This window comes from Capra hircus, chromosome 29 (genome assembly GCF_001704415.2).
Source record: "Capra hircus breed San Clemente chromosome 29, ASM170441v1, whole genome shotgun sequence".
NCBI lineage: Eukaryota > Metazoa > Chordata > Mammalia > Artiodactyla > Bovidae > Capra > Capra hircus.
The window spans coordinates 36,786,465-36,813,781 of record NC_030836.1 but is presented as its reverse complement, the minus strand read 5'-3'; the positions used below and the strand labels follow the sequence as shown (position 1 = coordinate 36,813,781).

General features: G+C 44.4%; 1 protein-coding gene across 1 annotated transcript; it reads right to left on the bottom strand.

The window, feature by feature from the left end:
• On the bottom strand, positions 6,215–14,966 carry LOC102178798 (pregnancy-associated glycoprotein 2-like). The gene is made up of 9 exons (XM_005699662.2): positions 14,881–14,966; positions 13,647–13,797; positions 12,561–12,678; positions 12,339–12,457; positions 10,929–11,122; positions 9,699–9,815; positions 7,966–8,107; positions 7,786–7,881; positions 6,215–6,510 (listed from the first exon to the last, which is right to left on the bottom strand). Exons 1-9 carry the CDS (start codon positions 14,931–14,933, stop codon positions 6,358–6,360), a joined length of 1,143 nt encoding a protein of 380 aa, XP_005699719.1. The 5' UTR covers positions 14,934–14,966; the 3' UTR covers positions 6,215–6,357.

Sequence of the window (27,317 nt, the reverse complement as noted above, 5' to 3'; positions counted from 1 at the left end):
AAAAAGGCAGGAAATTAATGTGATGCAGTATTATTAACTGAAGTTTGGATTTTGTTCAAATCACAAAATTTTATGCTGCTACTGCTGCTGCTGCTGAGTCTCTTCAGTCATGTCCAACTCTGTGCGACCCCATAGACGGCAGCCCACCAGGCTCCCCCCTTCCCTGGGATTCTCCAAGCAAGAACACTGGAGTGGGTTGCCATTTCCTTCTCTAATGTATGAAAGTGAAAACTGAAAGGGAAGTCACTCAGTCGTGTCTGACTCTTCGAGACCCCATGGACTGCAGCCTACCAGGCTTCTCCGTCCATGGGATTTTCCAGGCAAGAGTACTGGAGTGGGGTGCCATCACCTTCTCCAAATTTTATGCTAGCGTCCATTATTTGTTCCCATCTCTTATTCAAGATTCCACATTATATTTAATTGCATTGAGCAGCTTCAGGTGCATGCAACAAATTCTGCTAAATTCTCTTTTCATTTTTATTCTATTACATATATTTTCTAATTTTCCTTGTTATGGCTCTGATTTAAAAGTGGATGTTTAATTTCTAAATATGTGGGATTTTAAAAGTATTTTTGATGTTAATTTCTCATTTAAATGTTTTTTTCTCTGCAATCACCCTCTGGGTTTATTCAGTCTTCTAACTTTATTGAGGCTTTCGGTGGCTAAGTCAAAGATCTCTCTTGGTAAATGTCACACTGCACTTGAGAATATGTGGGTTATTCTCAAATATTTTTTGATATTGATCTCTAGCATAATTCCACAGTAATAAGAGAACAGACTATATGTTTTCGGTACCTTTAGACCATTAAATTTCAGCAGCTGGTCTATTGTCTCTGGATATGTTCCAGTGTCTGCTAGTTAATACTCTATGGGAACTTGAATAGAATTTGTGTCTTACCATTTTGTGAAAATTATATAAATCTTAATTATGTCAAACTGGTTCATGATGCTTCTCAGCTCTACTATATTCTCCTTCTTCTCTGTATATTCATGCAATAAATTTCTGAGAGTTTGATATCGAAACTCCAACTAAAAATCTTAATCTGTCTACTTCAGTTCAGTTCAGTCACTCAGCTGTGTCCAAATCTTTGCAACCCCATAGACTGCAGCACACCAGTCCTCCCTGTCCATCACCAACTCCTGGAGTTTACTCAAACTCATTTCCATTGAGTCGGTGGTCGGTGATGCCATCCTACCATCTCATCCTCTTTTGTCCCCGTCTCCTGCCCTCAATCTTTCCCAGCATCAGGGTCTTTTCAAATGAGTCAGTTCTTCGCATCAGGTGGCCAAAGTGTTGGAGCTTCAGCTTCAACATCAGTCCTTCCAATGAATATTCAGGACTTATTTCCTTTAGGATTGACTGGTTGGATCTCCATGCAGTCCAACGGACTCTCAAGAGTCTTCTCCAACACCACAGTTCAAAAGCATAAATTCTTTGGTGCTCAGCTTTCTTTATAGTCTAACTCTCACATTCATACATGACTACTGGAAAAACCAAAGCCTTGACCAGATGAATCTTTCTTGCCAAAGTAATGTCTCTGCCTTTTAATATGCTGTCTGGGTTGGTCATAATTTGTCTTCCATGTAGCAAGTGTCTTTTAATTTCATGGCTGCATTCACCATCTGCAGTGATTTTGGAGCCCCCAAAAATAAAGTCTGACACTGTTTCCACGTTTCCCCATCTATTTCCCATGAAGTGATGGGACCAGATGCCATGATGTTAGTTTTCAGAATGTTGAGCTTTAAGCCAACTGTTTCACTCTCCTCTTTCACTTTCATCAAGAGGCTTTTTAGTTCCTCTTCACTTTCTGCCATAAAGGTGGTATCATCTGCATATCTAAAGTTATTGACATTTCTGCCAGCAATCTTGATTCCAGCTTGTGCTGTTTCCAGCCCAGCATTTCTCATGATGTACTCTGCATGTAAGTTAAATAAGCAGGATGACAATATACAGCCTTGACGTACTCCTTTTCCTATTTGGAACCAGTCTGTTGTTCCATGTCCACTTCTAACCATTGCTTCCTGACCTGCATATAGATTTCTCAAGAGGCAGGTCAGGTGGTCTGGTATTCCCATCTCTTTCAGAATTTTCCACAGTTTGTGGTGATCCCACAGTCAAAGGTTTTGGCATAATCAATGAAGTAAAAATAGATGTTTTTCTGGAACTCTCTTGCTTTTTCACTGGTCCAACAGATGTTGGCAATTTGATCTCTGGTTCCTCTGCCTTTTCTAAATCCAGCATGAACATCTGAAAGTTCATGGTTCACGTATTGCTGAAGCCTGGCTTGGAGAATTTTGATCATTACTTTGCTAGTGTGTGAGATGAGTGCAATTGTGTGAGAGTCTGAGCATTCTTTGGCATTGCCTTTCTTTGGGATTGGAATGAAAACTGACCTTTTCCAGTCCTGTGGCCACTGCTGAGTTTTCCAAATTTGCTGGCATACTGAGTGCAGCACTTTCACAGCATCATCTTTCAGGGTTGGAAATAGCTCAACTGTAATGCCATCACCTCTACTAGCTTTGTTCATAGTGATGCTTCCTAAGGCCCACTTGACTTCACATTCCAAGATGTCTCTGGGTGAGTGATGATACCATCATGATTATCTGAGTCATGAAGATCTTTTTTGTATATTTCTTCTGTGTATTCTTGCTACCTCTTCTTAATATCCTCTGTTTCTGTTATGTCCATACCATTTCTGTCCTTTATTGAGCCCATCTTTACATGAAATGTTCCCTTGGTATCTCTAATTTTCCTGAAGAGATCTCTAGTCTTTCCCATTCTATTGTTTTCCTCTATTTCTTTGCATTGATCACTGAGGGAGACTTTCTTATCTCCCCTTGCTGTTCTGTGAAACTCTGCATTCAAATGGGTATATCTTTCTTTTTCTTCTTTGCTTTTGCTTCTCTTCTTTTTACAGCTATTTGTAAGGCCTATCTACTTAAAAGAAAAAATTGTGATGTATAGTGGAATGATCTGTTTTTGCTCTGCATTTTCCAAATCTCCTGTAAATATGTTATCTTATTTTCATAACTTACAAGTTGCATTAAATAAATAAATAAATCTCCATTAAGTCCAGTTCATGGTATTTTCCATTAAAAGGATAAATAATGAGTTCCATTCTCTATTTTCCTCCCTTTATCAGCTCTGTAACCAGTCCCCTTTCACTCCTCTCAAGCCAATTATAGTCCAGTGCCATCCCAATGGAGACAGGCACACGAAAGGGTGGACATATGGCTGAACTGCACACAGATGGTAATTGCAGGGTTTAAGGGTGGGTTTCAGGCTGGGATGGCAAGATTGACATCCATGACCCCCTTACTACTGTTATCCAGCCTTTCCCTGTCTCTCTGCAAAGGAAGATCTTCACTCCTCTGGCCTCCTACCCACATCTCTGTTGTTTTCTCCATCTGCCCTCCCCTTCGAGAACTGTTTATCTGTCTCCATGACTTGGTGCTGGATTTCTAACCCAGCTCTCTATCCCTGGGATCCACCACAGCATCTGGTCATAGCATGTACTTAGTAAATTTGTACTGAAGGAAATGATGAGGAAGAGAGGGAGACATTCCTTTTGCTGATGCTCCTCTTGCCCATACTAAACATTGTGTTTTTCACCTTATTTCTTCCTTCCATTTTCTCCTCTCATCTGGGTCTCTCTCCAGCTCTGACCCCTGCTGTCCCCAGCCTGGGTCTCTGCCTAGAGTCTCCAGATGGAGAGAACTGATGCTTCCACTCCCAAAGTGCCAAACCATGGCAGCTCCAACCAAAGGATTTGTGGCTCTGCACCTAGAGGCAGCTTAGAAAGGAAGAAGGTTTTGTGTACCCTAGGTCCCTGATTACATGCTTAGCATCCTCCCCAACAGTACTAGAGGTCAAGGGAAGGGGCAATGCTGAGCCCTGGAGGAGGCGGGTGGCTCTCAGGGGTCCAAATGGGCCTGTCACCTGGGAAGAGGGGCTGGAAAGGACACAACAGTGGGGGTGCCAGTGAGTTGGTGACTGGGGTTGGGGGGACAGAAGGGAAATATGTCATCCTGAGGAGCCTCACCCACATCCCCCCAGGAGAAGAAGGCCACTGCCAGAGGTCTTCTGAGAAGGGAAGAATAGAATCTATTTTTGTTACCCCTTACCATCCTTCTGTGGCCACAGGACTGGAAGAGGTCAGTTTTCATCCCAATTCCAAAGAAGGGCAGAAGGGCTAGAGAATGTTCAAACTACCTGATAACTGCACTCACTTCTCATGCTAGTAAAGTTATGCTCTACATCCTTCAAGCGAGGCTTCAGCAGTGCTTGGATTGAGAACCTCCAGATGAACAAACTGGGTTTAGAAAAGTCAGAGGAACCAGAGATCAAATTGCCAACATCCGGTGGATCGTAGATAAAGCAAGGGAATTCCAGGAAAACATCTAGTTCTGTTACACTGACTACATGAAAGCCTTTGACTGTGTGGATGACAACAAACTGTGGAAAACTCTTAAAAGAGATAAGAATACCAGACCATCTTACCTGTCTCCTGAGAAACTTGTAAGCAGGTCAAGAAGCAATAGTTAGAACCTTACATGAACAACTGACTGGTTTAAAACTGGGAAAGGCATGTGACAAGGCTTTATATTGTCTCCTTGCTTATTTAACTTATATGAAGAGCACATCATGTGAAATGCCAGGCTGGATGAGTTACAAGCTGGAATCAAGTTTGCCAGGAGAAATATCAACAACCTCAGATATGCAGATGATACCACTCTAATGGCAGAAAGCAGAGAGGAACCAAAGAGCTCTTGATGAGAGTGAAGGAGGGACATGAAAAAGCTGGTTTAAAACTCAATATTAAAAGCACTAAGATCATTGCTTCTCAGCCTTTTGGTTAAGATCAAGTGAAAAAAAACTAAGATCAACACATCCAGTTCCATTACTTCATGACAAACAGAAGGGGAAAAGTAGAAGCAGTATCAGACTTTATTTTCTTGGGCTCCAAAATCACTGTGACAGTGAGTAAAGCCATGAAATTGAAAGATGCTTGCTCCTTGGAAGGAAGGCTATGAGCTTATTAAAAAGTAAAGACATCACTTTGCCAACAAAAGTCCATATAGCCAAAGATGTGGTCTTTCCAGTAGTCGTGTATGGACCTGAGAGTTGGATCATAAAGAAGACTGAGTGCTGAAGAATTGACGCTTTTGAATTGTGGTACTGGAGAAGACTCTTGAGAGTTCTTTGGATAGCAAGGAGATCAAACCAATCAATTTTAAGAGAAATCAGCTATGAATATTCACTGGAATAATGGATACTGAATCTAAAGCTCCCATATTTTCGCCACCTGATGTGAAGAGCCAACTCATTGGAAAAGACCCTGACACTGGGAAAGATTGAAAGCCAAAGGAGAAGAGGGCAGCAGAAGATGAGATGGTAGGAGGACATCATCGATTCGATGGACATTAACTTGGACAAACTCAAGGAGACAAGGAGGGACCGGGAGGCCTGGCATGCTATACTCCATGAGGTCACAAAGAGTCAGACACTACTTAGCAACTGAACAATAATAACAGACATTCTTCTAAATGAGGAGCAGATGGAGTTGTTTGGGCAGTCATAAACACTTTCACGGTCTAGAACATCTGCCTGACACTTCTTTGATGGTGCCCCACCGCAACTCCAGTCACCTGGTTCTGGGGGAAGCTGTCAATCATGTTTGCTGGGGAGCAGGGTCACTCGCTTAAGTAAAGCTAATCATAGTACCACCTGCTCCCATCAGGATGGTTGGTCCAGGGCTAAACTTATGATCTGAGGTAGACCAGTCCTTTATATCCCTCCCTGGTAAAGTGATGTTTTCTGAGCTTCTTTCCTTCTGGGCTATATACTTTAGGGATATAAAACCTTGAGACAGGCAACTTCAGAGTCCTTCACTAAGTGTAGAAGCCTGAGGGAAGAAGGCTTTCAGGCTTAAAGAATCAAAGATGTGTAAAGGGAAGGAGCAGAGGAGGCAAAGAGTGAGCCAATGGCTTCTGATTTCTCAGAAGAGAAATCAGTGCAGTCACAGAGATCTTTGGCTCTGCTCTGGTTCGTGTGTCCAGATCCCCAGTATCCTTCCAATAAGTCTCCCCTTTTCTTCAAGCCAGCTGGAGTTGGGCTTCTCTCACGTGTGCTTCAGGCTTGATTCTAGACGCTTCCCAAATGTGATGCACCTCCCTGACCCAAAGAGAGGCACCCATTCATGTGACCACCATGAGATGAAATCCTTCATTCTTTATAGAGAATAGGGCTTTGCAGAGCGACGAACACAATTCACCAGCATCCCTGGCCCCACCCAGCGTGCCCTCACATGAGTGTGTGTGTGGAGTGGGCCTGGTCGAGTCCTGTAGCCCAGCATTCACACTGCGGGAGCCAGGCCGATCCTGTTGTTTCCTCGATCAAAAACCGAGAAATACAGCCTCAGGAAGACCTCACCCAGGACCCAGGTCTCCGACTCGTTCACACGCGGCGGGCGCACGAGAAAGTTGCTGAAGCAGTAGCCCGACAAACTCTGGGGAAACAAAAATACATAGTAGTCAGCCTGAGCCCTTACCTGCCTCCCTCATCAATATCCAAAGTTGCAAGTTTCCTGGTTTTACTTCCTCCCTTTGGTAAGAATCAAGTGACTCTCTCAGCAGTGGTGGAATGAGGGGCTATTCCAACAACTAGAAGGGCCAAGACATGCGGTTGCCATTAGGGAGGAAAAGGGGCAGACAAGCAGGGATTATAAGATGCAAACATATAGGGGATGGATAAACAACAAAGTCATACTGTATAATACAGGGAACCATGTTCAACATCCCATGATAAATAGTAATGGAAAATAATATGAAAAAAAATATATATATACACATATATAATTGAGTCTCTTTGCTTTATGGCAGGAATAAATAGATCATTGTAAATCAATTCCTTCCTTGACCCACTCTCACTCTCCCTGGTCACTCCAGGCTGGGTTGGTGATTTTCCCTGGTGCCCCTAAGTCTGTAGCCCTCATCACCCCTAACCTGCCCCCAGAACCCCTTTGCCCAGCCCCCAGGGGTGCCATTTGCATGAAATCCAGTTTAGATTTGCATTGACCAAGAAGTGTTCCTCAGGTCTCCATGAGTCTAGGGTTTTAGAATTAATGAAATTCCCTGTCTTCCTCAAAAGCTTCTTTGAGCCCATTAGCCTGCTCTGAACTCCCATAGAGAACTGACATTAAACCTCAACCGTGTGCAAGAGTTGTGCAGTCTCTGTGCACCCTTTACTCATATTAGCACCCACATGAGGAGTCAGGTAGCCCAACTCACAGATGGGGCACTGGGGCTTAGCAAGGGGAAGTTGCAGCCAAGAACTAGGTAACCATGTAATTTATGATCCCAACCTGGACACTTCCAAGAAGGGAACGAAGACTGTTAATCACTAGAGTAGGAGAGAACACTGAGTCTGTCCCCAGCCAACCCTCCTTGTCACTTGGCTATTTCACAGATTGCTAGAGCTGACTTTCCATGTTCGTGCATCTGAGGGCTCTGGTTGAACTAAAGCTGTTTAAGGCAAAGGCCCTTAGCGTTCCCCTCTCCTATAGGGTAGTGACTCCACACTTCTTTCGGAAAGATGACTGTCCCAGACTGTCCTTCACTCTCAAGTGGTTGGTTTTGTGGGAGGCACTGGCCCAGCCGCATGGTCTCAGCCACATCTGCAATGATGTCGCTGAGCCTGCAGAGGGCGCCCTCCTCCCAGCAGCAGCTTAAGGGTTCCTGCAAGTCCCAGATTTGAGAACCAGCCCCCAGGGTTATCCCCTCACTTGGGTGTAAGCTTCGGCGGGTACTGGGTAGTCTATCCCATTGATAGTGAAGACAACAGGAGGCAGTGTCCCGATGGATTGGCAGGAAACTACGTGCTGTAACAGAAAGAGGGAGAGAGGTTGGCTCTGCTGATCTTTGTGTGGAGAGCCTGAGAGTGACCCCGTGGAGTGACCCTTCACCTCACGACCGATGGGCCTGGCATGGATGAATTTCTGGATTTTGCTGACCGGTCCTCTTGGGCCACGCAGAAAGGCAGTCCCCGTATCCAAGAGAGCCTGGCAGCCACGTTTACAAGCAACCACTGTCCCATTCATGGAGATGCTGAGAGAAAATGGGATAAAACAGGCAGGCACCAGCATCACTCTGGAATCTCCCCCACGACTGCCCCCTGAACATGACTGTGTGACTGTCTCCTGAACAGCCTTTCAGCCCTTGCCCTGACTCTGTTTTCCTTTGCTCTGGTCATTTCATCCTCTTTGACTTCCCTTCAGTTATTGAATGAACCAGCTCTTTCATCTCAGGGCCTTGGCATGTGCTGATCACATGCCCTTCCTAGAAGACCACCTATCTCCTTCATCTAGATGATTTCTTCTCATCTTTTAATTCCCAAATGTCACTTTGTCAATGAAGTCTTCCCCCTAACCCAGATCAGGCTCCTGTCTTGCTCAGTCTCTGTAGACTCTTCCCCATGTCTAGCAGGTGCCGAGGTGGTAATTCACTGTGTGTAAGTCATTTCGGGTGCATCTGCCTCACTAGATGGGAGGGCAAGTTGTGTCCTCGGTGCCTCCCCCAAGTCCCCAGCACACAAGGGATGCAAGTGTATACTTGTGAATGAATGAATGAATGAATCCATGAAAAAAAAATGAATGAGGAACATCCAGATACCTTTATCTGGTGTCTGACCAATAATAAGAGTGAATACGGAGACTCCCTGAGGCAACAGGTGCTCAGAGTTAGTGGGAGGGAGACCCAGGCTGCCCTGGGAAAGGTTGCCTTCCTGCCCCCTGCCCCTTCATCTGGCTCAGACACTGAGGCCCTCAGCCAAGCAATGCCTGAGCTAGCCCAGAGGGCCACTGAAACACAGGAAAACTTTTATCTGAGGGTATCACACAGATTCCCATCAATTATTGTCCCTTGTTTTCAGGCCACTCCTGAATCCCAGCTTCCTGATTCCTTCTGTCACAGCCCCTGCCCCACTGTGTGCCTTGGAAGAAAAGCAGGTAGTTATGGCTAGGAAGGTATCTCTCTGTTTGATTAGCTTTCAAATCTCAAGATTGCAGCCAACCTCTCTCCACTGCTGGGTAGCTTCTCCTCAAGAAGACCAATTTTACCAGTTTATTAAGGGCTTGCCCTGCTTTTAAACTGGCAGTACTGTGTACTGAGAACTTTCTCAGTCCCAGGTAGCCCTGGTCATTTGGTCTTCTTATCACAACCATGTTCTGGCTGGTGAAATTCTCCCTGATCCTCTTTTCACTACACTTTAGGGTCCTCAAACATGTTCCAGACCTCACAGTGTGGTGGGTGCAGCCCTCCCCCAGCTGCACAGGCCTCTCTGGACCCCATTCTCCTGATCAGAGCCCTGCTCAGGAGGCCTGGGGTGATTATCAATCCGTGGGAGGTGTGTGTATCTGTGTGCTTGCATGTCTGCATGTGTCTATTTGTGTCTTGGGTGTGTGTGTGTCTATGTCTGCATATCACTGTTTCTCTATGTGTCTGTGTTTGTATTGGTATTTGTGTGCCTTTGTGTGTTTATAAGTCTGATGCTGTGTGTGTTTCTATGTGCGTCTTTTGGGGTGGAGTCTGTGTCTGTGTATGTGACTGTGTAGCTGGGGTGCATTTGTGTGTGTCTGCATGTGTCCACGTGTACATGTGGGAGCCTCACTTGGGGTGGCTCTCAGAGGGAGAGGCTTACCTGTCCACGTTTATATGCCAGTTGCCCACTTGGGACACTGGTACCCAGTTGAGTTCTCCCTTATAGTAGTCACGGTTCACCCCTCCAAACATCACCACGCTGCCATTCTCCTTCTGACTGTGGAGAGAAGGAAGAGAGGGTCTTGCTAGAGGAGAGTAACACCACACGCTATCTGAGGGTTGTGCTTATCCACCCATCAGAGGCACTACTACAGAATCCATTTTAGAGACGCAGAAATCGAGGCTCAGAGGGATTGAGTAGTGGACCTGGGTTGGTCACAGCTAATGAGTGTCACAGAAGTCCAAAGGTAGGCAGCCAGGCTGTGCTTTGACCACAACTTTCTGAGGAGGACTTGGTCCTGTATGGCAACGTAAGTGCTGAGAAATACCCTCAAAGGATACTGTGCTGGAGGAGTCTGGCTTCCTCCTTGTTTAGCCTGTCATTTTTCAAAAACAGCCCAGGCTTAAGGACAATGAGGGTGAGGGTTCAGTCTCATCCAGGGATGGCTTCACGAGCCTGTGACCTGTGCTGTTCATGGGGCTCTCCCTGTCTTGAAATCCAAATACTTTTTAAACAAAGGGTCCCACATTTTTACTTTGCACTGGCTCCCACAGACTGTGTAGCTGGTCCTGGGCTCCTGGGGAAGTGTTAGTATGGAAGGAAACATTCATGCCACCCCTCTCCTTTTTTCCATATCAAATGTGTTTGTATGTGTCTGTCAGTCACACAGTCGTGGCTGACTCTTTGCAACCCCATGGACAATAGCCCACCAGGCTCCTCTGTCCTTGGAATTCTCCAATCAAAAATCCTGGAGTAGATAGCCATTCCCTTCTCCAGGGGAGCTTCCTGATCTGGGGATCAAACCTGAGTCCCCTGCATTGCAGGCACATTCTTTAATATCTGAGTCACCAGGGAAGCCCTTCCGTATCTAATCCGCCAGCAAATCCTATTGCTTTTTCCTCCAACCTGTTTCCTGACACCTTCCATTGTTCTCCCTCTTCCCCCACCCACTGGACCAAGTCCCTGCCCATGAGCCCGTGATCATGGTTTTGATCAATAAAATTTTATTTACAAATACCAGTGGTGGGGCCAGGTAAGGCCCCGGGGCCATAGTTACCCTGGGCTAGACTATCTCTCAGGAAACTTCCAGATCATATGGTCTATAATTTTTAATGCAACTGAAACCATCTTACCGCTGAATTAGAGAGGTCTGACCCACCTCAGACTTACCTGCTCAAGTAGAAGGCAAAGACAGGCTCAGAAAAGACTCCTTGTTTCATCAGGTTGTCGAAGATCGGGGAGGCCCCTGTGACAGTGGGTCGGGGGTAACCTAGTCCCAGGATGCCATCAAAGGGTACATCTTCAAACCCAAACTCCTTCAGGCTTAGGCCAAATGGCTGGGCCACACTAACAAGGTTCCCGATCTGTAGAGAGGAGAGTGTTCCCACATAAAGGATTGGGAATTGGGGCTGGGACTAGGCTGGGGTGTAGATGTCATTAGCACTGCAGAGAAGAACTGAGGCCTGCCTGTGCTCTGGACTGATCTCAGTTGGTTAGATCAAGCTGGGACAGGAATTCGTGTTCCATTTTTGCGGGGCTGTGGGTTTTAACAACACCTGCTCCTCCTGCAAACACCATCTGAGTGAGTCAAATTGGCCGTCATGCCTTCTGTACAGGTGGAGCAACCAAGAGTCAGGACAGGACCCAATGGTGCCCCCTGAGGACAAAATGAGTAGAGAGCGGGATAGCCTTCTCTTTGGCATCACTATGATGTGATGACAGAAATGAACTGAATTCAAGGCAATGCTTGTGAATTCTATGTCTGCCCAGAGAGACAGAAGCCCCATTATTTAATGTCACTTGCAAGGACCTCCAGAAAATTCTGCCTGGGAAACATGCATTTGGGGATGTGTTTGTGTGTGCATGTGTTTGTTTGGGAAATACAGAGGAAAAGAGAGAGAAAGAGACAGGGTGGGGTGGGTGCAGAAATATTCAAGCACTTTGGGGAAGTCAGGCCATTGTTTTTATTACACTGTCAAAATTCCCCTAGAGTGAGAACCTATTTATCAGTCCTCTCCCACGTGTTTGGCCCCCTGCTTTCCTTGTCTGGATACCTGAAGCTCTATGCTGCCACCAGGGACCCTGAATCAGTTTTATCCTCTTCCCAAATTCCCACACCTGCTTGAGTCCTGATTGGCTAGCCCAGCTCCATCACTTACTAGATGTGTGACCCTGACAAGGCCCTTGCTCTCTGCACCTCAGTTCCTTCACCTGTGTCATGAAGCTAATCATAGTACCTGCTGCGTGTGATTGCTGCAGGGTCGCATGAGTTATTACCATGAAGGTGCCAGCGTAGTCTGAGAATATAAATGTGGTGTTTTCTCCTCCCTCTCCCTGCTCCTAGTGAAACGAATCTTGAGCTGCTCACGGGCAAAGGAGCTGTAAGTCCCTGCCCCGAGCCACTGTCTGGATTAGCTATTCTGGGAGTTTGTGTGTCAGCTGAGGTGCTATCTACCCAGGGACAGGGTCCTGAGGGGCAGACATCCAGTCACTAGGGGACTGCCAGCTGGTCTGGCATCTGTTTTGTAAGCAGTGGTTGCTCCCAGGGCAGCCCCAACTTAGCTTCTGTTTCCACATTACCCGAACGGTGTCATAGACAAGATATCCCTTTATCGACACAGAGCTGTAGTTGGTATTGAAGATCTTGTTTGTGGCCTTGAAGGTGGAGGAGTTACAAGGGACGAAGCTTTTATGTTTATCTGCAGACACAAGAGATGAGTGTCCCCCAGGTGCCAAGGATGGAGAAGGGAGTTGGAGGGGAAATACAAGATGGGCGAGGTGGGGAGGGGAGCAGGTACTCACAGCAGCTGGGACTCTGGCAGTATATGGAGGGCACCCACAAGCCAGATGAGCCAGTGTCAAAGAGGACCTGGAATTCCTGGGGGGGTGTTCCAATGTTGATGTTGCCGATGTAGGAAAACTACAGAGGCCAAGGTGGGGTGATTAGGGCAGACTTGGCTGCACTGGCCACCCTTGATTCGCAGACTGCTGCCACCCTTGAGGTGTCCCGTGTCTCCTGAAATCACTCTCCAACCACGCCACACAGCCTCTGCTCAGATGACTGCCTGATTTGATTCCTTTTCTTTCTGTTAGGGCTGCATGGCATGCTGAATCTTACTGTCTTGACTAAGGATGGAACCCGCCACTCCTTCAATCAATAGAAGCACAGATTCTTAACCACTGGACCCAGAGGGAAGTCGTGGCCGCTTCATTTGAGAAGCTCTCCAGTCTCCTCTTCCAGACTGAGCCCCTTCTCTTACAGATGGCCCTCCTCGATCACCCCAGGCCACTTCTTCTAAACTCGGACCATGACCTCTCAACAACAGGCAGGTGGCCAATTTATTTGACAGCTATTTACTCCCTGCCTGTCTCTCGGGATGGCCTGTGCATTCATGAAGAAGATATCAGACTTTTTTCCAAATCAAGCAACACTATAGTGTTTGATTCATATGGGCTCACATGCCATAGGGGCTCATTAACTTTTTTACTGGTATCCATGCATCTGTGGATGCTGACATACGTCTGCTCGGGATTTCCCAACTGATTTGCAGTTGCCTTTATCTTTTGATCGGCATGGTTTACCCTTCATCTGTAACTGAGTGGCTCACTTAGCTCAGAAAGAACAATCTCCCTCAAACTAATGATACACCTTTGGCACAGAAATGGATGTTTGTCTGCCCCCTAGTCATTGCTGGGCCCAATCACCACAGACCAAGAGTTGAGGATGAGACTGCCTTCTCCTCTGGGAATGGGTCCCTGTTCCCCCGTGTTTCTGCCTCCTGCAGGAGCCCCAGCCCCAACCACCCCGCTGGCATCTCCACTTGAACCCCAGTGCAAAGCCAGAGCACCAGGGGGCGCTGTGGAGCACCATCCTTCCAACACACTCACATCCTTATGGTTCCTCAGAGGATGATAAATTATGTTTTGGTCATTAGTGGCGTTCTGGGACAGGCTGTAAGGGTGTTCCTCAGAGAAATTTGTCAGCAAACTTCTTTCCCTTAGAGTTTCTCGCATGGTCTTCATTTTCATAATAGGGATTCTTTCACCAGCCATGAGGAAAAGAAAACAAAGAAGGGGCCGCCATCAGCTGTCTGTGTTATAGAGACTGTCATACCTGACGTTGGAATGGCACTGTGCATCTTCCAAGCATTTTTATGAGTGTCACCTTATTATGAGGATGCCGTGCAATGACCACGGCAAAGACCTAGGTCTGAACACAGGTTCTGTTGCGTAATCTTAGGTAAGGCATATGACCATTTGAAGTCTCAATTTCCCCGTTGGTAAAAAGGTGCAATAAAAAAAAATCCCCACCACCACCACCACCCCCCACATAGAATGGCTTGGATATTAAGCGAGATGATGGATGTAATGCACCTGATATACAGGAAGTCTCAGCAATGGCAGCCATTACCATTGCTGTGGTCATCCCACTGTACCCTTCTCAAGGAAGCTCGGGGAGGGAGGTAGAAGGGATTCATCATCCTCTTTAAACAGGGGAGGAATTTGAAATGCAGGGAGTTGGAGACTTGGCTGAGGTCACACTGCTTGTTAGAGCTAAAAGAGCACAGAAATAGTACTACTGATCTTTCTTCTGGGCTCAAGCAGAAGAGAGGAGGCCAGGAGATGGGGAATAAAGTAAGGAGGTTAAGAGAAGCCAAGAAGAATGTTTTTAAAAAGGAAAAAATCTAAGAGAGTTCTGCACGCACAGAGACATCCAAAGAGATAGATAAAATAGAGAGAGAGAGTTGAAGACACAGACACATTCACACAGAAATGAAGAGAGACCAGAGAGGAGACCTAGAACCATATACAGCAGAAATGCTGTTTCTTCAGACCACATCTACAGTTGCACAGGTTGTGCACTGAACAACTTCAAGGAATGCAGTTTTACATAGGACATGATGTGGCTGGACCCCAAGAGCTGTGTGATCCTACAGGTTTGCCTGGAGAGCCTAGGGCCTCACAGAGTCTGTGGCAAGGTACTTATCAACAAGTGAGAGTTGACCTTAGACTGTCAGGGAGTGATTACACTCCCTTCTAACCCTGACAGGCGGAAGAATAAGAGGAAGAGAATAAAAAAAAAAAAAAAAAGGACGATGTCACTTATAGTCCCCACACTTACATGACCATGCACTCTGAGAGAGCTACCAGCCCAAGGAGTCCAAGCCACTTCATGCTTCTGTCCTCGACTGAAGTGCTCAGGACAGATTGAGTTCTGAGCATGCACTGGCGGTGAAGATTACCTAGCTATATATGCTCTAACCTGCTCTAATGTTCTCCTTCAAGCCACCTTGAGTCTGATGAGAAATATGAACCTCTAGATAAAATCTTTGCCTCCATTGGTGTCTGTGAGGAGTGGACTTGGAAAACTCTCATAATAAAGAAAATTCCACTGTAATCTCTTCCTTCGTTCTTGGGTGAAAAAACAAACTGAACTGCACGATCTAAGAGTGGGGAGACTCGTTCCAACTTGTAGGTAAAACACTGCTAATAGTGATAAAGGTAAATGTTAAGGGCCATGTTAGACATTTGTGATCTCGTGGGGTCTTCCTGGCCACTTCATGAGATGTGCATTGCTGTCCTCAGTTGGAGAGGAGACTGCTAGGAGGAAAAGAGGTCAAATGGCAGAGTCGGACACGACTGAAATGACTTGCACAACACAACACAGTGCGGTGACATATGAGTGGCTTTAGGTAGTGGGACAGATGGCACAGATCAGAGACACCATTGACACCAAACCGCATCGAAGTTCTATCAGTTCAGTTCAGTCACTCAGTCATGTCCGACTCTTTGCGACCCCATGAATCGCAGCACGCCAGACCTCCCTGTCCATCACCAACTCCCAACTCCCGGAGTTCTCTTAAACCCATGTCCATCGAGTCAGTGATGCCATCCAGCCATCTCATCCTCTATTGTCCCCTTCTCCTCCTGCCCCCAATCCCTCCCAGCATCAGACTCTTTTTCAATGAGTCAACTCTTCGCATGAAGTGGCCAAAGTATTGGAGTTTCAGCTTTAGCATCAGTCCTTCACCCAGGACTGATCTCCTTTAGGATGGACTGGTTGGATCTCTTTGCAGTCCAAGGGACTATCAAGAGTCTTCTCCAACACCACAGTTCAAAAGCATTAATTCTTCGGTGCTCAGCTTTCTTCACAGTCCAACTCTCACATCCGCACATGACCACAGGAAAAACCATAGCCTTGACTAGACAGACCTTTGTTGGCAAAGTAATATCTCTGCTTTTCAATGTGTTATCTAGGGTGATCATAACTTTCCTTCCAAGGAGTAAGTGTGTTTTAATTTCATGGCTGCCATCACCATCTGCAGTGATTTTGGAGCCCAGAAAAATAACATCTGACACTGTTTCCACTGTTTCCCCATCTATTTCCCATGAAGTGATGGGACCAGATGCCGTGATGTTAGTTTTCTGAATGTTGAGCTTTAAGCCAACTGTTAACTCTCCTCTTTCACTTTCATCAAGAGGCTTTTGAGTTCCTCTTCACTTTCTGCCGTAAGGGTGGTGTCATCTGCATATCTGAGGTTATTGATATTTCTCCCGGCAATCTTGAGTCCAGCTTATGTTTCTTCCAGCCCAGCGTTTCTCATGATGTACTCTGCATAGAAGTTAAATGAGCAGGGTGACAATATACAGCCTTGACACACTCCTTTTCCTATTTGGAACCAGTCTGTTGTTCCATGTCCACTTCTAACCGTTGCTTCCTGACCTGCATGCAGATTTCTCAAGAATACCAGGTGGTCTGGTATTCCCATCTCTTCCAGAATTTTCCACAGTTTATTGTGGTCCACACAGTCAAAGGCTTTTCATAGTCAATAAAGCACAAATAGATGTTTTTCTGGAACTCTCTTGCTTTTTCGATGATCCAGCAGATATTAGAAGTTCTATAGCAGTATTACAAAAGAGCAGTTTCAATACTGGAAGAAATGTGATGCTCTTTGTGTCTGACTCTTTGCGCTCCCATGGACAGTAGGCTGCCAGACTCCTCCGTTCATGGGATTCTCCAGGCAAGAACACTGGAGTGGGTTGCCATTATCTACTCCAGAGGACCTTCCCAACCCAGGGAGCAAACCTGTGGCTCCTGCAGTGGCAGGAGTTCTTTACCACTAGCGCCACTTGGGAAGCTGTGATGCTATTAGGGAAATGAAAATTGAGGCAGTCTTCTTCAGACTTCAGAAGTAGGAGAGCAGGCCTCTGATCAAGTTCTGACCTTTCCTGGACTCGACCTGGATTACATGCCTGCTGCAAGCACACCAACTGTTATCAGTGATGTCAACTAGCACCTTAGTTAAGAAGAGGGAGTGAGTCTTGGAATTTCCTGAGCCCCTTGAGGTCTGGCTAGCCCCCAGGGTCTGGAGAATCTTGTAATTCACAAGGTGAAAGAAAAAAGCTTTGTAAAAAATTAAAGCCAAACTAGAGCTGCACTTTTACAGGGAAATTAATGGTGATTTCAGCTTGCAGCCTGGGATTATAAGCAGAGGGCCCCAAAACTGCAATCTGTAGTCCCACTCGTGATGTCCAAGGACCACCTAGGACTCTTTCCCAATTGGGGTTCCAGATTGCCTTCTGGAACTTTCCAGGGCTCTTCAGTTCTGGACAGGTTGTCAGCCCAAGTTGGTGATGTACAAGCTGTTACTTCTCTCTATTGTTTCTATTTCTTTTCTTTAAGGACTGTATATTGAAATTAAGTTAAATAATTATCTTTAGAAATTGAAATTCTTTGTAAGGAGTTGTTGATTGTGTTATCAGATTCTTTGAACCTAAAATGAAATAAAATTTTCAGCAAAACATCATTTGCCCCTATGAGCCAATTCATGAAAAATGTCACTCTTTAATCAAGCTTTTATCTGGATGGGAAGATTTGCCTTACTTCTTATTAGCTACTGAATGGGGCATATCCTGGATTGTGTGAGAACTGGGACTCTAAATTAAAGCTGGCCAAAACTTTAGAAGTCACTGAGCTTTTGTAGGTCATTCCAATTGAGAAAGGACGAGAATAAGCAATGCTGGTCCCATAAGGTTCATGAAGCCAAATTAAGATTCATTGAAGAGAGATCAAAACTGGAGAAAGAATTAAGCATTTTGCAAGAACTATTGTCTGTGTTACAATGTTAAAATCATATTTTAGCTGGCCAAGTCTCCACTTTCCAATTAGTACCTGAAATAGCCTGGCCAAGTCTCCACTTTCCAATTGGTAGCTGAAATAGCCATAGTAAAGTTTGCACAAGCTGAATATGTAAAGTGACTCTCTAAGGTAAAGTTCACCTGTCAATAGCTAAAGCAGAGGTTATACACTGTGACCATAATAATCCCTCCAAAATTCAGAGACCTGCCTAGAGTTTCAATCTGGGGACTATAATGGGCTAAAGGACATAGAGAGATAATACCTAAGGCTACACAAAAGATAATGGAGCTTCAAACTCCCCAGTGAAGAGGGAGGATCAAAAATTTATAGGGCTATTTGGTTTCTGGTGGCAGCATAATTTACATGTGAACCAGATATTGAGTTCCAGTCTACAAAGTAGGAAACAAACTATGAAGTTCAATGGGCTGATGAGTGGTAACAGGATTCTGATGCCACTAAATGTACAATACAGCACGCTTTAGACTTATGGCCAGTACCACCCAATGACACTGAATTGCATTTGTCTATAAGTGAACTGTATACTAATTGGAGCTAACAGTAAAAATAGAAAGGCAAAAGAATGGCTGTGGGCTTCAAAAGTAGATTTCTAGAAGCCAGGAGAAACTACACTATATTTGAAAAACAGTTATTGACTTGTCACTGGGGCTTTGATTGATATGGAAACAAATGACTGTAGATATTACTGTAATATTGAGACTCCAAGTGCCAATCATGCAGTAGGTACAAAGTTCACTGAAAACCCACAGGATTAAATATGTTGAGGAGTCCAGCCTAAGAAAATGAAAATGGTATATTAAGGACTGTTCCAAACCTGAGAAACATGGGGTTGCAGAATTAGGTGAAAAAAATGGAAATTCTCCTTAAAGGCCTCCAGCAAGAGGATAATTGGTCCATAGATAACTGAGTCACCTGTAATTTGGGAAATCTCTTCGCCTCTTTGTTGTTGTTCAGTTGCTAAGTGATGTCCAACTCTTTTTTGACCCCACGGTCTGCAGAACTCCAGGCTTTCCTGTCCTTCACTATCTCCCTTTGTTTGCTCAAACTCACATCCCGTGAGTCAGTGATGCCATCCAACCATCTCATCTTCTGTTGTCCCCTTCTCCTCCTGCCTTCAATCTTTCCCAGCATCAGGGTCTTTTCCAATGAGTTGGCTCTTCACATCAGGTGGCCAAAATATTGGAGCTTCAGCTTCAGCATCAGTCCTTCCAATGAATGTTCAGCTTTGATTTCCTTTAGGATTCACCGACTCGATCTCCTTGGCAGTCCAAGGGACTCCCAAGAGTTTCTCTAGCACCACAAAAAGTAAACATCACTTCTTGGCACTCAGCCTTCTTTATGGTCCAACTCTCACATCTGTACACAACTACTAGAAAAAAATCATAGCTTTGACTATACAGACCTTTGTTGGCAAAATGATGTCTCTGCTTTTTAATACATCACCTATGTTTATCATAGCTTTTCTTCCAAGAAGCAAGCACCTTTTAATTTTGTGGCTGCAGTCATTGTCCACAGTGATTTTAGAGCACAAGAAAATAAAATCTGTCACTGCTTCCACTTTCCCCCTCTATTTGCCATGAAGTAATGGGACTGGATGCCATGATCTTAGAGTTTTAAGTCAGCTTTTTCACACTCCTCTTTTACCCTCATTAAGAGGCTCTTTAGTTCCTCTTCACTTTCTGCCGTAAAGGTTGTATCATCATTATATCTGAGGTTGTTGATATTTCTCCCAGCAATGTGTCTCTATTTTTGGCATTGATGCACAGAGAGCCTAGATTTTGGTAACTTCAGTGGTTCCCTTCCAATACAAATGATCAACATGTGTTGTCATTATTGTTCAGTTGCCAAGTTGTGTTCAAGTCTTTGTGACTCCATGGACTACAGCATGCCAGGCTTCCCTGTCCTTCACCATCTCTTGGAGTTTGCCCAAGTTCATGTCCATCACATCAGTGATGCCATCCAGCCATCACATACTCTGTTGCCCTTTTCTCCTCCTGCCTTCAGTCTTTCCCAGCATCAGGGTCTTTTCCAATTAATCAGCTGTTCACACCAGATGGCCAAAGTATTGGAGCTTCAGCTCAGCATCAGTCCTTCCAATGAGCATTCAGGATTGATTTCCTTTAGGATTGACTGGTTTGATTTCCTTGCTATCTAAAGGACCCTCAAGAGTCTTCTCCAGTACCACAGTTTGAAAGCATCAATTCTTTGGCACTGTGCCTTATTTAAGGTCCAACTCTCACAGAAATATCTGACTACTGGAAAGACGATAGCCTTGCTTATAGGGACCTTTGTCTTTAAAGCGATGTCTGCTTTTTAATATGCTGCCTAAGTTTGTCAGGGCTTCCCAGGTGGTGCTAGTGGAAAAAAAAAAATCTGTCTGCCAATGCAGGAGAAATAAGAGAAGCAGGTTCGATCCCTGGGTGAGGAATATCCCCTGGAGGAGGGATGGCAATCCACTCCAGTACCCAGTCTTGTCTGGAAAATCTCCATGGACAGAGGAGCCTGGCAGGTTACAATCCATAGGGTCACAAAGGGTCAAAAATGACTGAAGTGACTTAGCACACAAAACACAATTTTGTCACAGCTTTCCTTTCAAGGAACATGCGTCTTTTAATTTCATGGCTAGTCTTCTTCAGCGATCAATGTAAAGAAATAGAGGAAAAGAACAGAATGGGAAAGACTAGAGATTTCTTCAAGAAAATTAGAGATACCAAGGGAATATTTCATGCAAAGGTGGGCTCGATAAAGGACGGAAATGGTATGGACCTAACAGAAGCAGAAGATATTAAGAAGAGGTGGCAAGAATACACAGAAGAACTGTACAAAAAAGATCTTCACGACCCAGATAATCATGATGATGTGATCACAAATCTAGAGCCAGACATCCTGGAATTTGAAGTCAAGTAGGCCTTAGAAAGCATCACTACAACCAAAGCTAGCGGAGGTGATGGAATTCCAGTTGAGCTATTTCAAATCATGGAAGATGATGCTGTGAAAGTGCTGCACTCAATATACCAGCAAGTTTGGAAAACTCAGCAGTGGCCACAGGACTGGAAAAGGTCAGTTTTCATTCCAATCCCAAAGAAAGGCAATGCCAAAGAATGCTCAAACTACCACACAATTGCACGCATCTCACATGCTAGTAAAGTAATGCTCAAAATTCTCCAAGCCAGACTTCAGCAATACGTGAACCGTGAAATCCCTGATGTTCAAGCTGGATTTAGAAAAGGCAGAGGAACCAGAGATCAAAATGCCAACATCCGCTGGATCATGGAAAAAGCAAGAGAGTTCCAGAAAAACATCTATTTCTGCTTTATTGACTATGCCAAAGCCTTTGACTGTGTGGATCACAATAAACTGTGGAAAATTCTGAACTAGATGGGAATACCAGACCACCTAACCTGCCTCTTGAGAAATCCGTATGCAGGTCAGGAATCAACAGTTAGAACTGGACATGAAACAACAGACTGGTTTCAAATAGGAAAAGGAGTACGTCAAGGCTGTATATTGTCACCCTGCTTATTTAACTTCTATGCAGAGTACATCATGAGAAATGCTGGGCTGGAAGAAACACAAGCTGGAATCAAGATTGCTGGGAGAAATATCAATAACCTCAGATATGCAAATAACACCACCCTTATGGCAGAAAGTGAAGAGGAACTAAAAAGCCTCTTGATGAAAGTGAAAGAGGAGAGTGAAAAAGTTGGCTTAAAGTTCAACATTCAGAAAATGAAGATCATGGCATCCAGTCCCATCACTTCATGGGAAATAGATGGGGAAACAGTGGAAACAGTGTCAGACTTTATTTTTCTGGGCTCCAAAATCATTGCAGATGGTGACTGCAGCCATGAAATTAAAAGATGTTTACTCCTTGGACGAAAAGTTATGACCAACCTAGATAGCATATTCCAAAGCAGAGACATTACTTTGCCAACTAAGGTCCGTGTAGTCAAGGCTATGGTTTTTCCAGTGGTCATGTATGGATGTGAGAGTTGGACTGTGAAGAAGGCAAAGCGCCAAAGAATTGATGGTTTTGAACTGTGGTGTTGGAGAAGACTCTTGAGAGTCCCTTGGACTGCAAGGAGATCCAACCAGTCCATTCTGAAGGAGATCAACCCTGGGTGTTCTTTGGAAGGAATGACGCTAAAGCTGAAACTCCAGTACTTTGGCCACCTCATGCGAAGGGTTGATTCATTGGAAAAGACTCTGATGCTGGGAGGGATTGGGGGCAGGAGGAGAAGGGGACGACAGAGGATGAAATGGCTGGATGGCATCACTGACTTGATGGACGTGAGTCTGAGTGAACTCCGGGAGTTGGTGATGGACAGGGAGGCCTGGCGTGCTGCGATTCATGGGGTCACAAAAAGTCGGACACGACTAAGCAACTGAACTGAACTGAACAGTCACAGTCCACAGAAATTTTGGAGCCCAAGAAAATAAAATCTGTCACTGCTTCCCCTTCATGGATCACAGCGTTGTCATGGAGGCAGGGCTTGCATAACTCAAAGACACTATGAGTCATGCTGGCCGAGGTCACCCATATGGGTCACAGTGAAGAGTTCTGACAAACTGTTGTCCACTGAAGGAAGAAATTACAAAACCATTCCAGTACTCTTTATGCAAGAACCCAGTGAACAGTATGAAAAGGCAAAAAGATATGATACCATAAGATGAGCCCTCCAAGTCGGAAAGTATCCAGTATGCTCCTGGGGAAGAGTGGAGAGCTCTGATTGGGCCACCTCAGATCAGAGGAGCCTGACAGGCTATAGTCCATGGAGATACCAAGAGTTGGACAGAACTGAGCTACTAACACTTTTATTTTCAAAAAGTTAACAAAATTTCATTGATAAATGTAATCATATCTTGATAGAACATTCTACGGTTACTCCTATTGCTGCCAATAAGTTAATGGATATATTTGATTTACAGAATCATAATTCTCATTCATGATGGGACTTTTTCTTTACTTAATCCTGTACTGCTCAAAAGTTATTTTTTCCATTGCTTAACCGTTACTTGTTTTTTTGATCACTTTATTTCTATTGACTATCTGGAATTGTTATTTGACTTATAGAATTCATAAAGCTGCTTGTGTTCTTTGTCCTTATTCTTATGCTCTTCAGTCTAAGCAAACCTACAGTCAATTGTTAGGGAAAATAAAATGGAGGCAATCTTGCTCAGATTTCAGAAGTATGGGAGCAGGCCTCTGACTGCCTTCTGACCTTGCTTGGGCCTTGCCTGGAGAACATACCTGCCAAGGTTTGTATGTAGCCAACTTGCTGTACAGGTATTCAGCCTATGTATGTGGAGTGAATGTACATGTAAAGAGAGTAAGGAACTCTCTTCTCTTTCTCTCTCCATGCATGTATAAGGGCCACTCTGAATAGGAATGACGTTGGGTATAATTGAGGACTGTATTTCTGGGAACATAGGTGCAAGTGATATTTAAAAGAGGAGAACTGGAGCCAGGGGAAGCTGAAGAGTCAGGAGTAGAAATTATTAAGAAACAAAGTTTTACTGGTTTATGTTAAAGACTTAGCACTTAAAATGGACACTTAGCACTTACATGGTGGGCTGCCATCTATGGGGTCACACAGAGTCTGACACAGCGACTTAGCAGCAGCAGCACTTACACTTCTTGTTTGGAGTGATTTATCTGGGACTGATAAATGCAGACCCTTTGGCTAAGGATGGCCAGATAGGAGAAGTGAGGGGATGCTGAACCATGAAAATCAAACAAATAACCCAGGTCGTGTATGTTTAGCAATGAAGACACATACGTAGTGCTATTTTATCTGCTCCCTTTTAAGCAGAATTACAGGTAGTAAAAGACCAAAAATCAGCATTATGCTACTACTTTATTCCTTTCTGTCCAGTAAACATTGAATTGCAATTTAATTTCATTGTAAATAGAGAATGCACTTTGAATGACTTGAATTGTTCAAATTTACTGTTCCATATAACATTTCCAGGTGTTATGTTTTGATGAATTGACCTCTTTGTCATAAAGTGGGACTCCCCTGGTGCCTCAGTCAGGAAAGAATCCACCTGCAATGCGGGAGACCTGAGTGCAATCCAGGGGTTGGGAAGATCCCCTGGAGAAGGGAATGGCTACCCACTCCAGTATTCTTGCCTGGAGAATCCCCAAGGACAGAGGAACCATAGAGTTGCAAAGAGTTGGACACGACTGAGCAACTAAGCACAGCACATCATAAAATGACCTTTTTAATCCCTAGTAAGATACTTTGCTCTGAAATCCATTCTGTCTCATATTTGTATAGCCAATCCAACTTTAAAAAATTAGTGCTAATGAATTGATATACAGAATACTTGAAGAACTCCTATAACTCAACAGTGAAAAGATAACCCAATTAAAATGGGCAAAGGACTTGAGCAGACATCTCTTTAAAGAAGATACACCAATCACCAATAAGCACATGAGGACACTCAACATCAATAGTCATTAGGGAAATGTGAATCAAAACTAAATGAGATAGCACTTCCTATCCACTAGAATAACTATTGTTTAAAAAAAAATGTGAATCATTGGCAAAGACGTGGAGGAATTTGAGCCCTTATTTATATTACTGGTACAAATGTGAAGCGTACAATTGCTATGGAAAACAGTATGACTATTCCTCAAAAAATTAAGGATAGAATTACCATTTTCCAAGTGTGTATATGTGTTAGTGCGTGTGTGTGCTCAACTCACTCAGAGTCATGCCCAACTCTTTGTGACCCCGAGTCCTCTAGCCCACCAGGCTCCTTTGTCCATAGACTTTTCCAGGAAAAAAATACTGAAGTGGGTTGCCATTTCCTACTCCAGAGGATCTTCCTGACCCAGGGAACGGACATGTTGTATCCCTTGAGTCTCCTACATTGGCAGATGGATTCTTTTCCGCTACTCCACAGTCACAACTATTTTGAAATAAAAGTTTATTTATCAGTTTGCTTATTCCCATCATTACTAAAACAGATTTCAAATTATTTTTAAGCATTTCTCATAATTAAAATTCACTTTTAAAAAATGTGAAACACTTTTGAAGATATCGAAAAGTTTGTGGTGTTGTCTTTCAATATCCAAAACAATATTTGGAATCATGATAGTAACATTTGTGTGATGAGCTAAAAAGACTGCTATCAAAAAGTCTACATTCAAGAAATGCTGAAGCTGGATTAAAAAAAAAAAGGACCGTCATTTGCTACTGGTGATATGTAACTGGTAACAGCCATTATAAGGACCAATATGGAAGTGACTTTAAAGTTAAAAATAGAGCTGCCACATGATCTGGCGTCCTCAGATCAGTTCAGTTCAGTCACTCAGTTGTGTCTGACTCTTTGCGACCCCATGGACTGCAGCACGCCAGGCTGCCCTGTCTATCACCAACACCCGGAATTTACTCAAGTTCATGTCAATCGAGTCAGTGATGCTATCCAACCAGCTCATCCTCTGTCAGCTCCTTCTCCTCCCGCCTTCAATCTTTCCAGCATCAGGGTCTTTTCAAATGAGTCAGTTCTGGGCATCAGGTGGCCAGAGTATTGGAGTTTCAGCTTCAGCATCAGTCCTTCCAATGAATATTCAGGACTGGTTTCCTTTAGGATGGACTGGTTGGATCTCCTTGCAGTCCAAGGGACTCTCAAGAGTCTCCTCCAACATCACAGTTCAAAACCACCTATATACGAGACAGCAAAAGAGACACAGATGTAAAGAACAGACTTTTGGACTCTGTGGGAGAGGGAAAGGGTGGGATGATTTGGGAGAATGGCATTGAAACATGTATACTATCATGTAAGAAACAAATCACTAGTCTAGGTTCGATACAGGATACAGGATGCTTGGGGCTGGTGCACTGGGATGACCCAGAGAGATGATATGGGAGGGTGGTGGGAGGGGGGTTCAGGGTGGGGAGCGCATGTACACCTGTGGTGGATTCATGTCAATGTATGGCAAAACCAATACAGTACTGTAAAGTAAAAAAATTAAATTAAAAAAAAAAACCATCAAGTCTTCGCCGCTCGCCTTCCTTTAGAGTCCAACTCTCACATCCATACATGATTACTGGAAAAACCATAGCTTTGGCTAGACGGACCTTTGTTGGCAAAGTAATGTCTCTGTTTTTTAATATGCTGTCTAGTTTGCTCATAACTTTTCTTCCGAGGAGCAAGCGTCTTTTAATTTCATGGCTGCAGTCATCATCTGCCATGATTTTGGAGCACCCCCAAATAAAGTCTGTCACTGTTTCCATTTTTTCCCCATCTATTTGTCATGAAGTGATGGGACTGGATGCCATGATCTTTGTTTTCTGAATGTTGAGTTTTAAGCCAACTTTTTCACTCTCCTCTTTCACTTTCATAAAGAGGACCTTTAGTTCTTCTTTGCTTTCTGCCGTAAAGGTGGTGTCATCTGCATATCTGAGGTTATTGATATTTCTCCCAGCAATCTTGATTTCAGCTTGCACTCCATCCATTCCAACATTTCACATAATATACTCTGCATGTAAATTAAATAAGCAAGGTGACAATATACAGCCTTGATGTACTCCTTTCATGATTTGGAACCAGTCTGTTGTTCCATGTCCAGTTCTAACTGTTGCTTCTTGACCTGCATGCAGATTTCTCAGGAGGCAGATCAGGTGGTCTGGTATTCCCATCTCTTTAAGCCTGGCAGTCCTATCCCTAAGAATATATGCAGAGACATCAAAATTTGAATAACTTGTACTCTGAATATCACGTTTCATCACGTTTCTTTTTTTGTTTTTTTTTTTTAGTTTTATTTTGTATTAGAGTACAGTAGCTCAGCTGGTAAAGAATTCACCTGCAATGCAGGAGACCCTGGTTCAATTCCTGGGTCAGGAAGTTTTCCTAGAGAAGGGATAGACTACCCACTCCAGTATTCTTGGGCTTCCCTGATGGCTTAGATGGTAAAGAATCTCCCTGCAATGTGGAAGACCTGGGTTCAATCACTGGGTTGGGAAGATCCCCTGGGGGAGGGTATGGCAACCCACTCCAGTGTTCTTGCTTAGTCAGAGGAGCCTGGTGGACTACAGTCCATGGTCTCGCAAAGAGTCAGACTGGACTGAGCAACTTAGCGCATAAGCATAGCCAATTAACCATGTGTGATAGCCTCAGGCAGACAGCTAAGGGACTCTCAAACATATACATGTATCCATTCTCCTCTTAACTCCCCTCCCAGTTTTCAGCAGGGTGTAAGAGCTCTGACTGACTATGTTCTCTGGAGATTACTGGGAATGTGGAAGAGAGCCCAAGAGGGTGAGTCAGTTAAAACCAGGTGGGCAGCTGCTGGAGAGCCTAGCTCCTGGTAGACATTCTGCACTATGATGGAGAGTCCAGAGTTCACTGCAGCGCTAATACAGCTCTGCCCACTCTCACCTGTCTGGTGA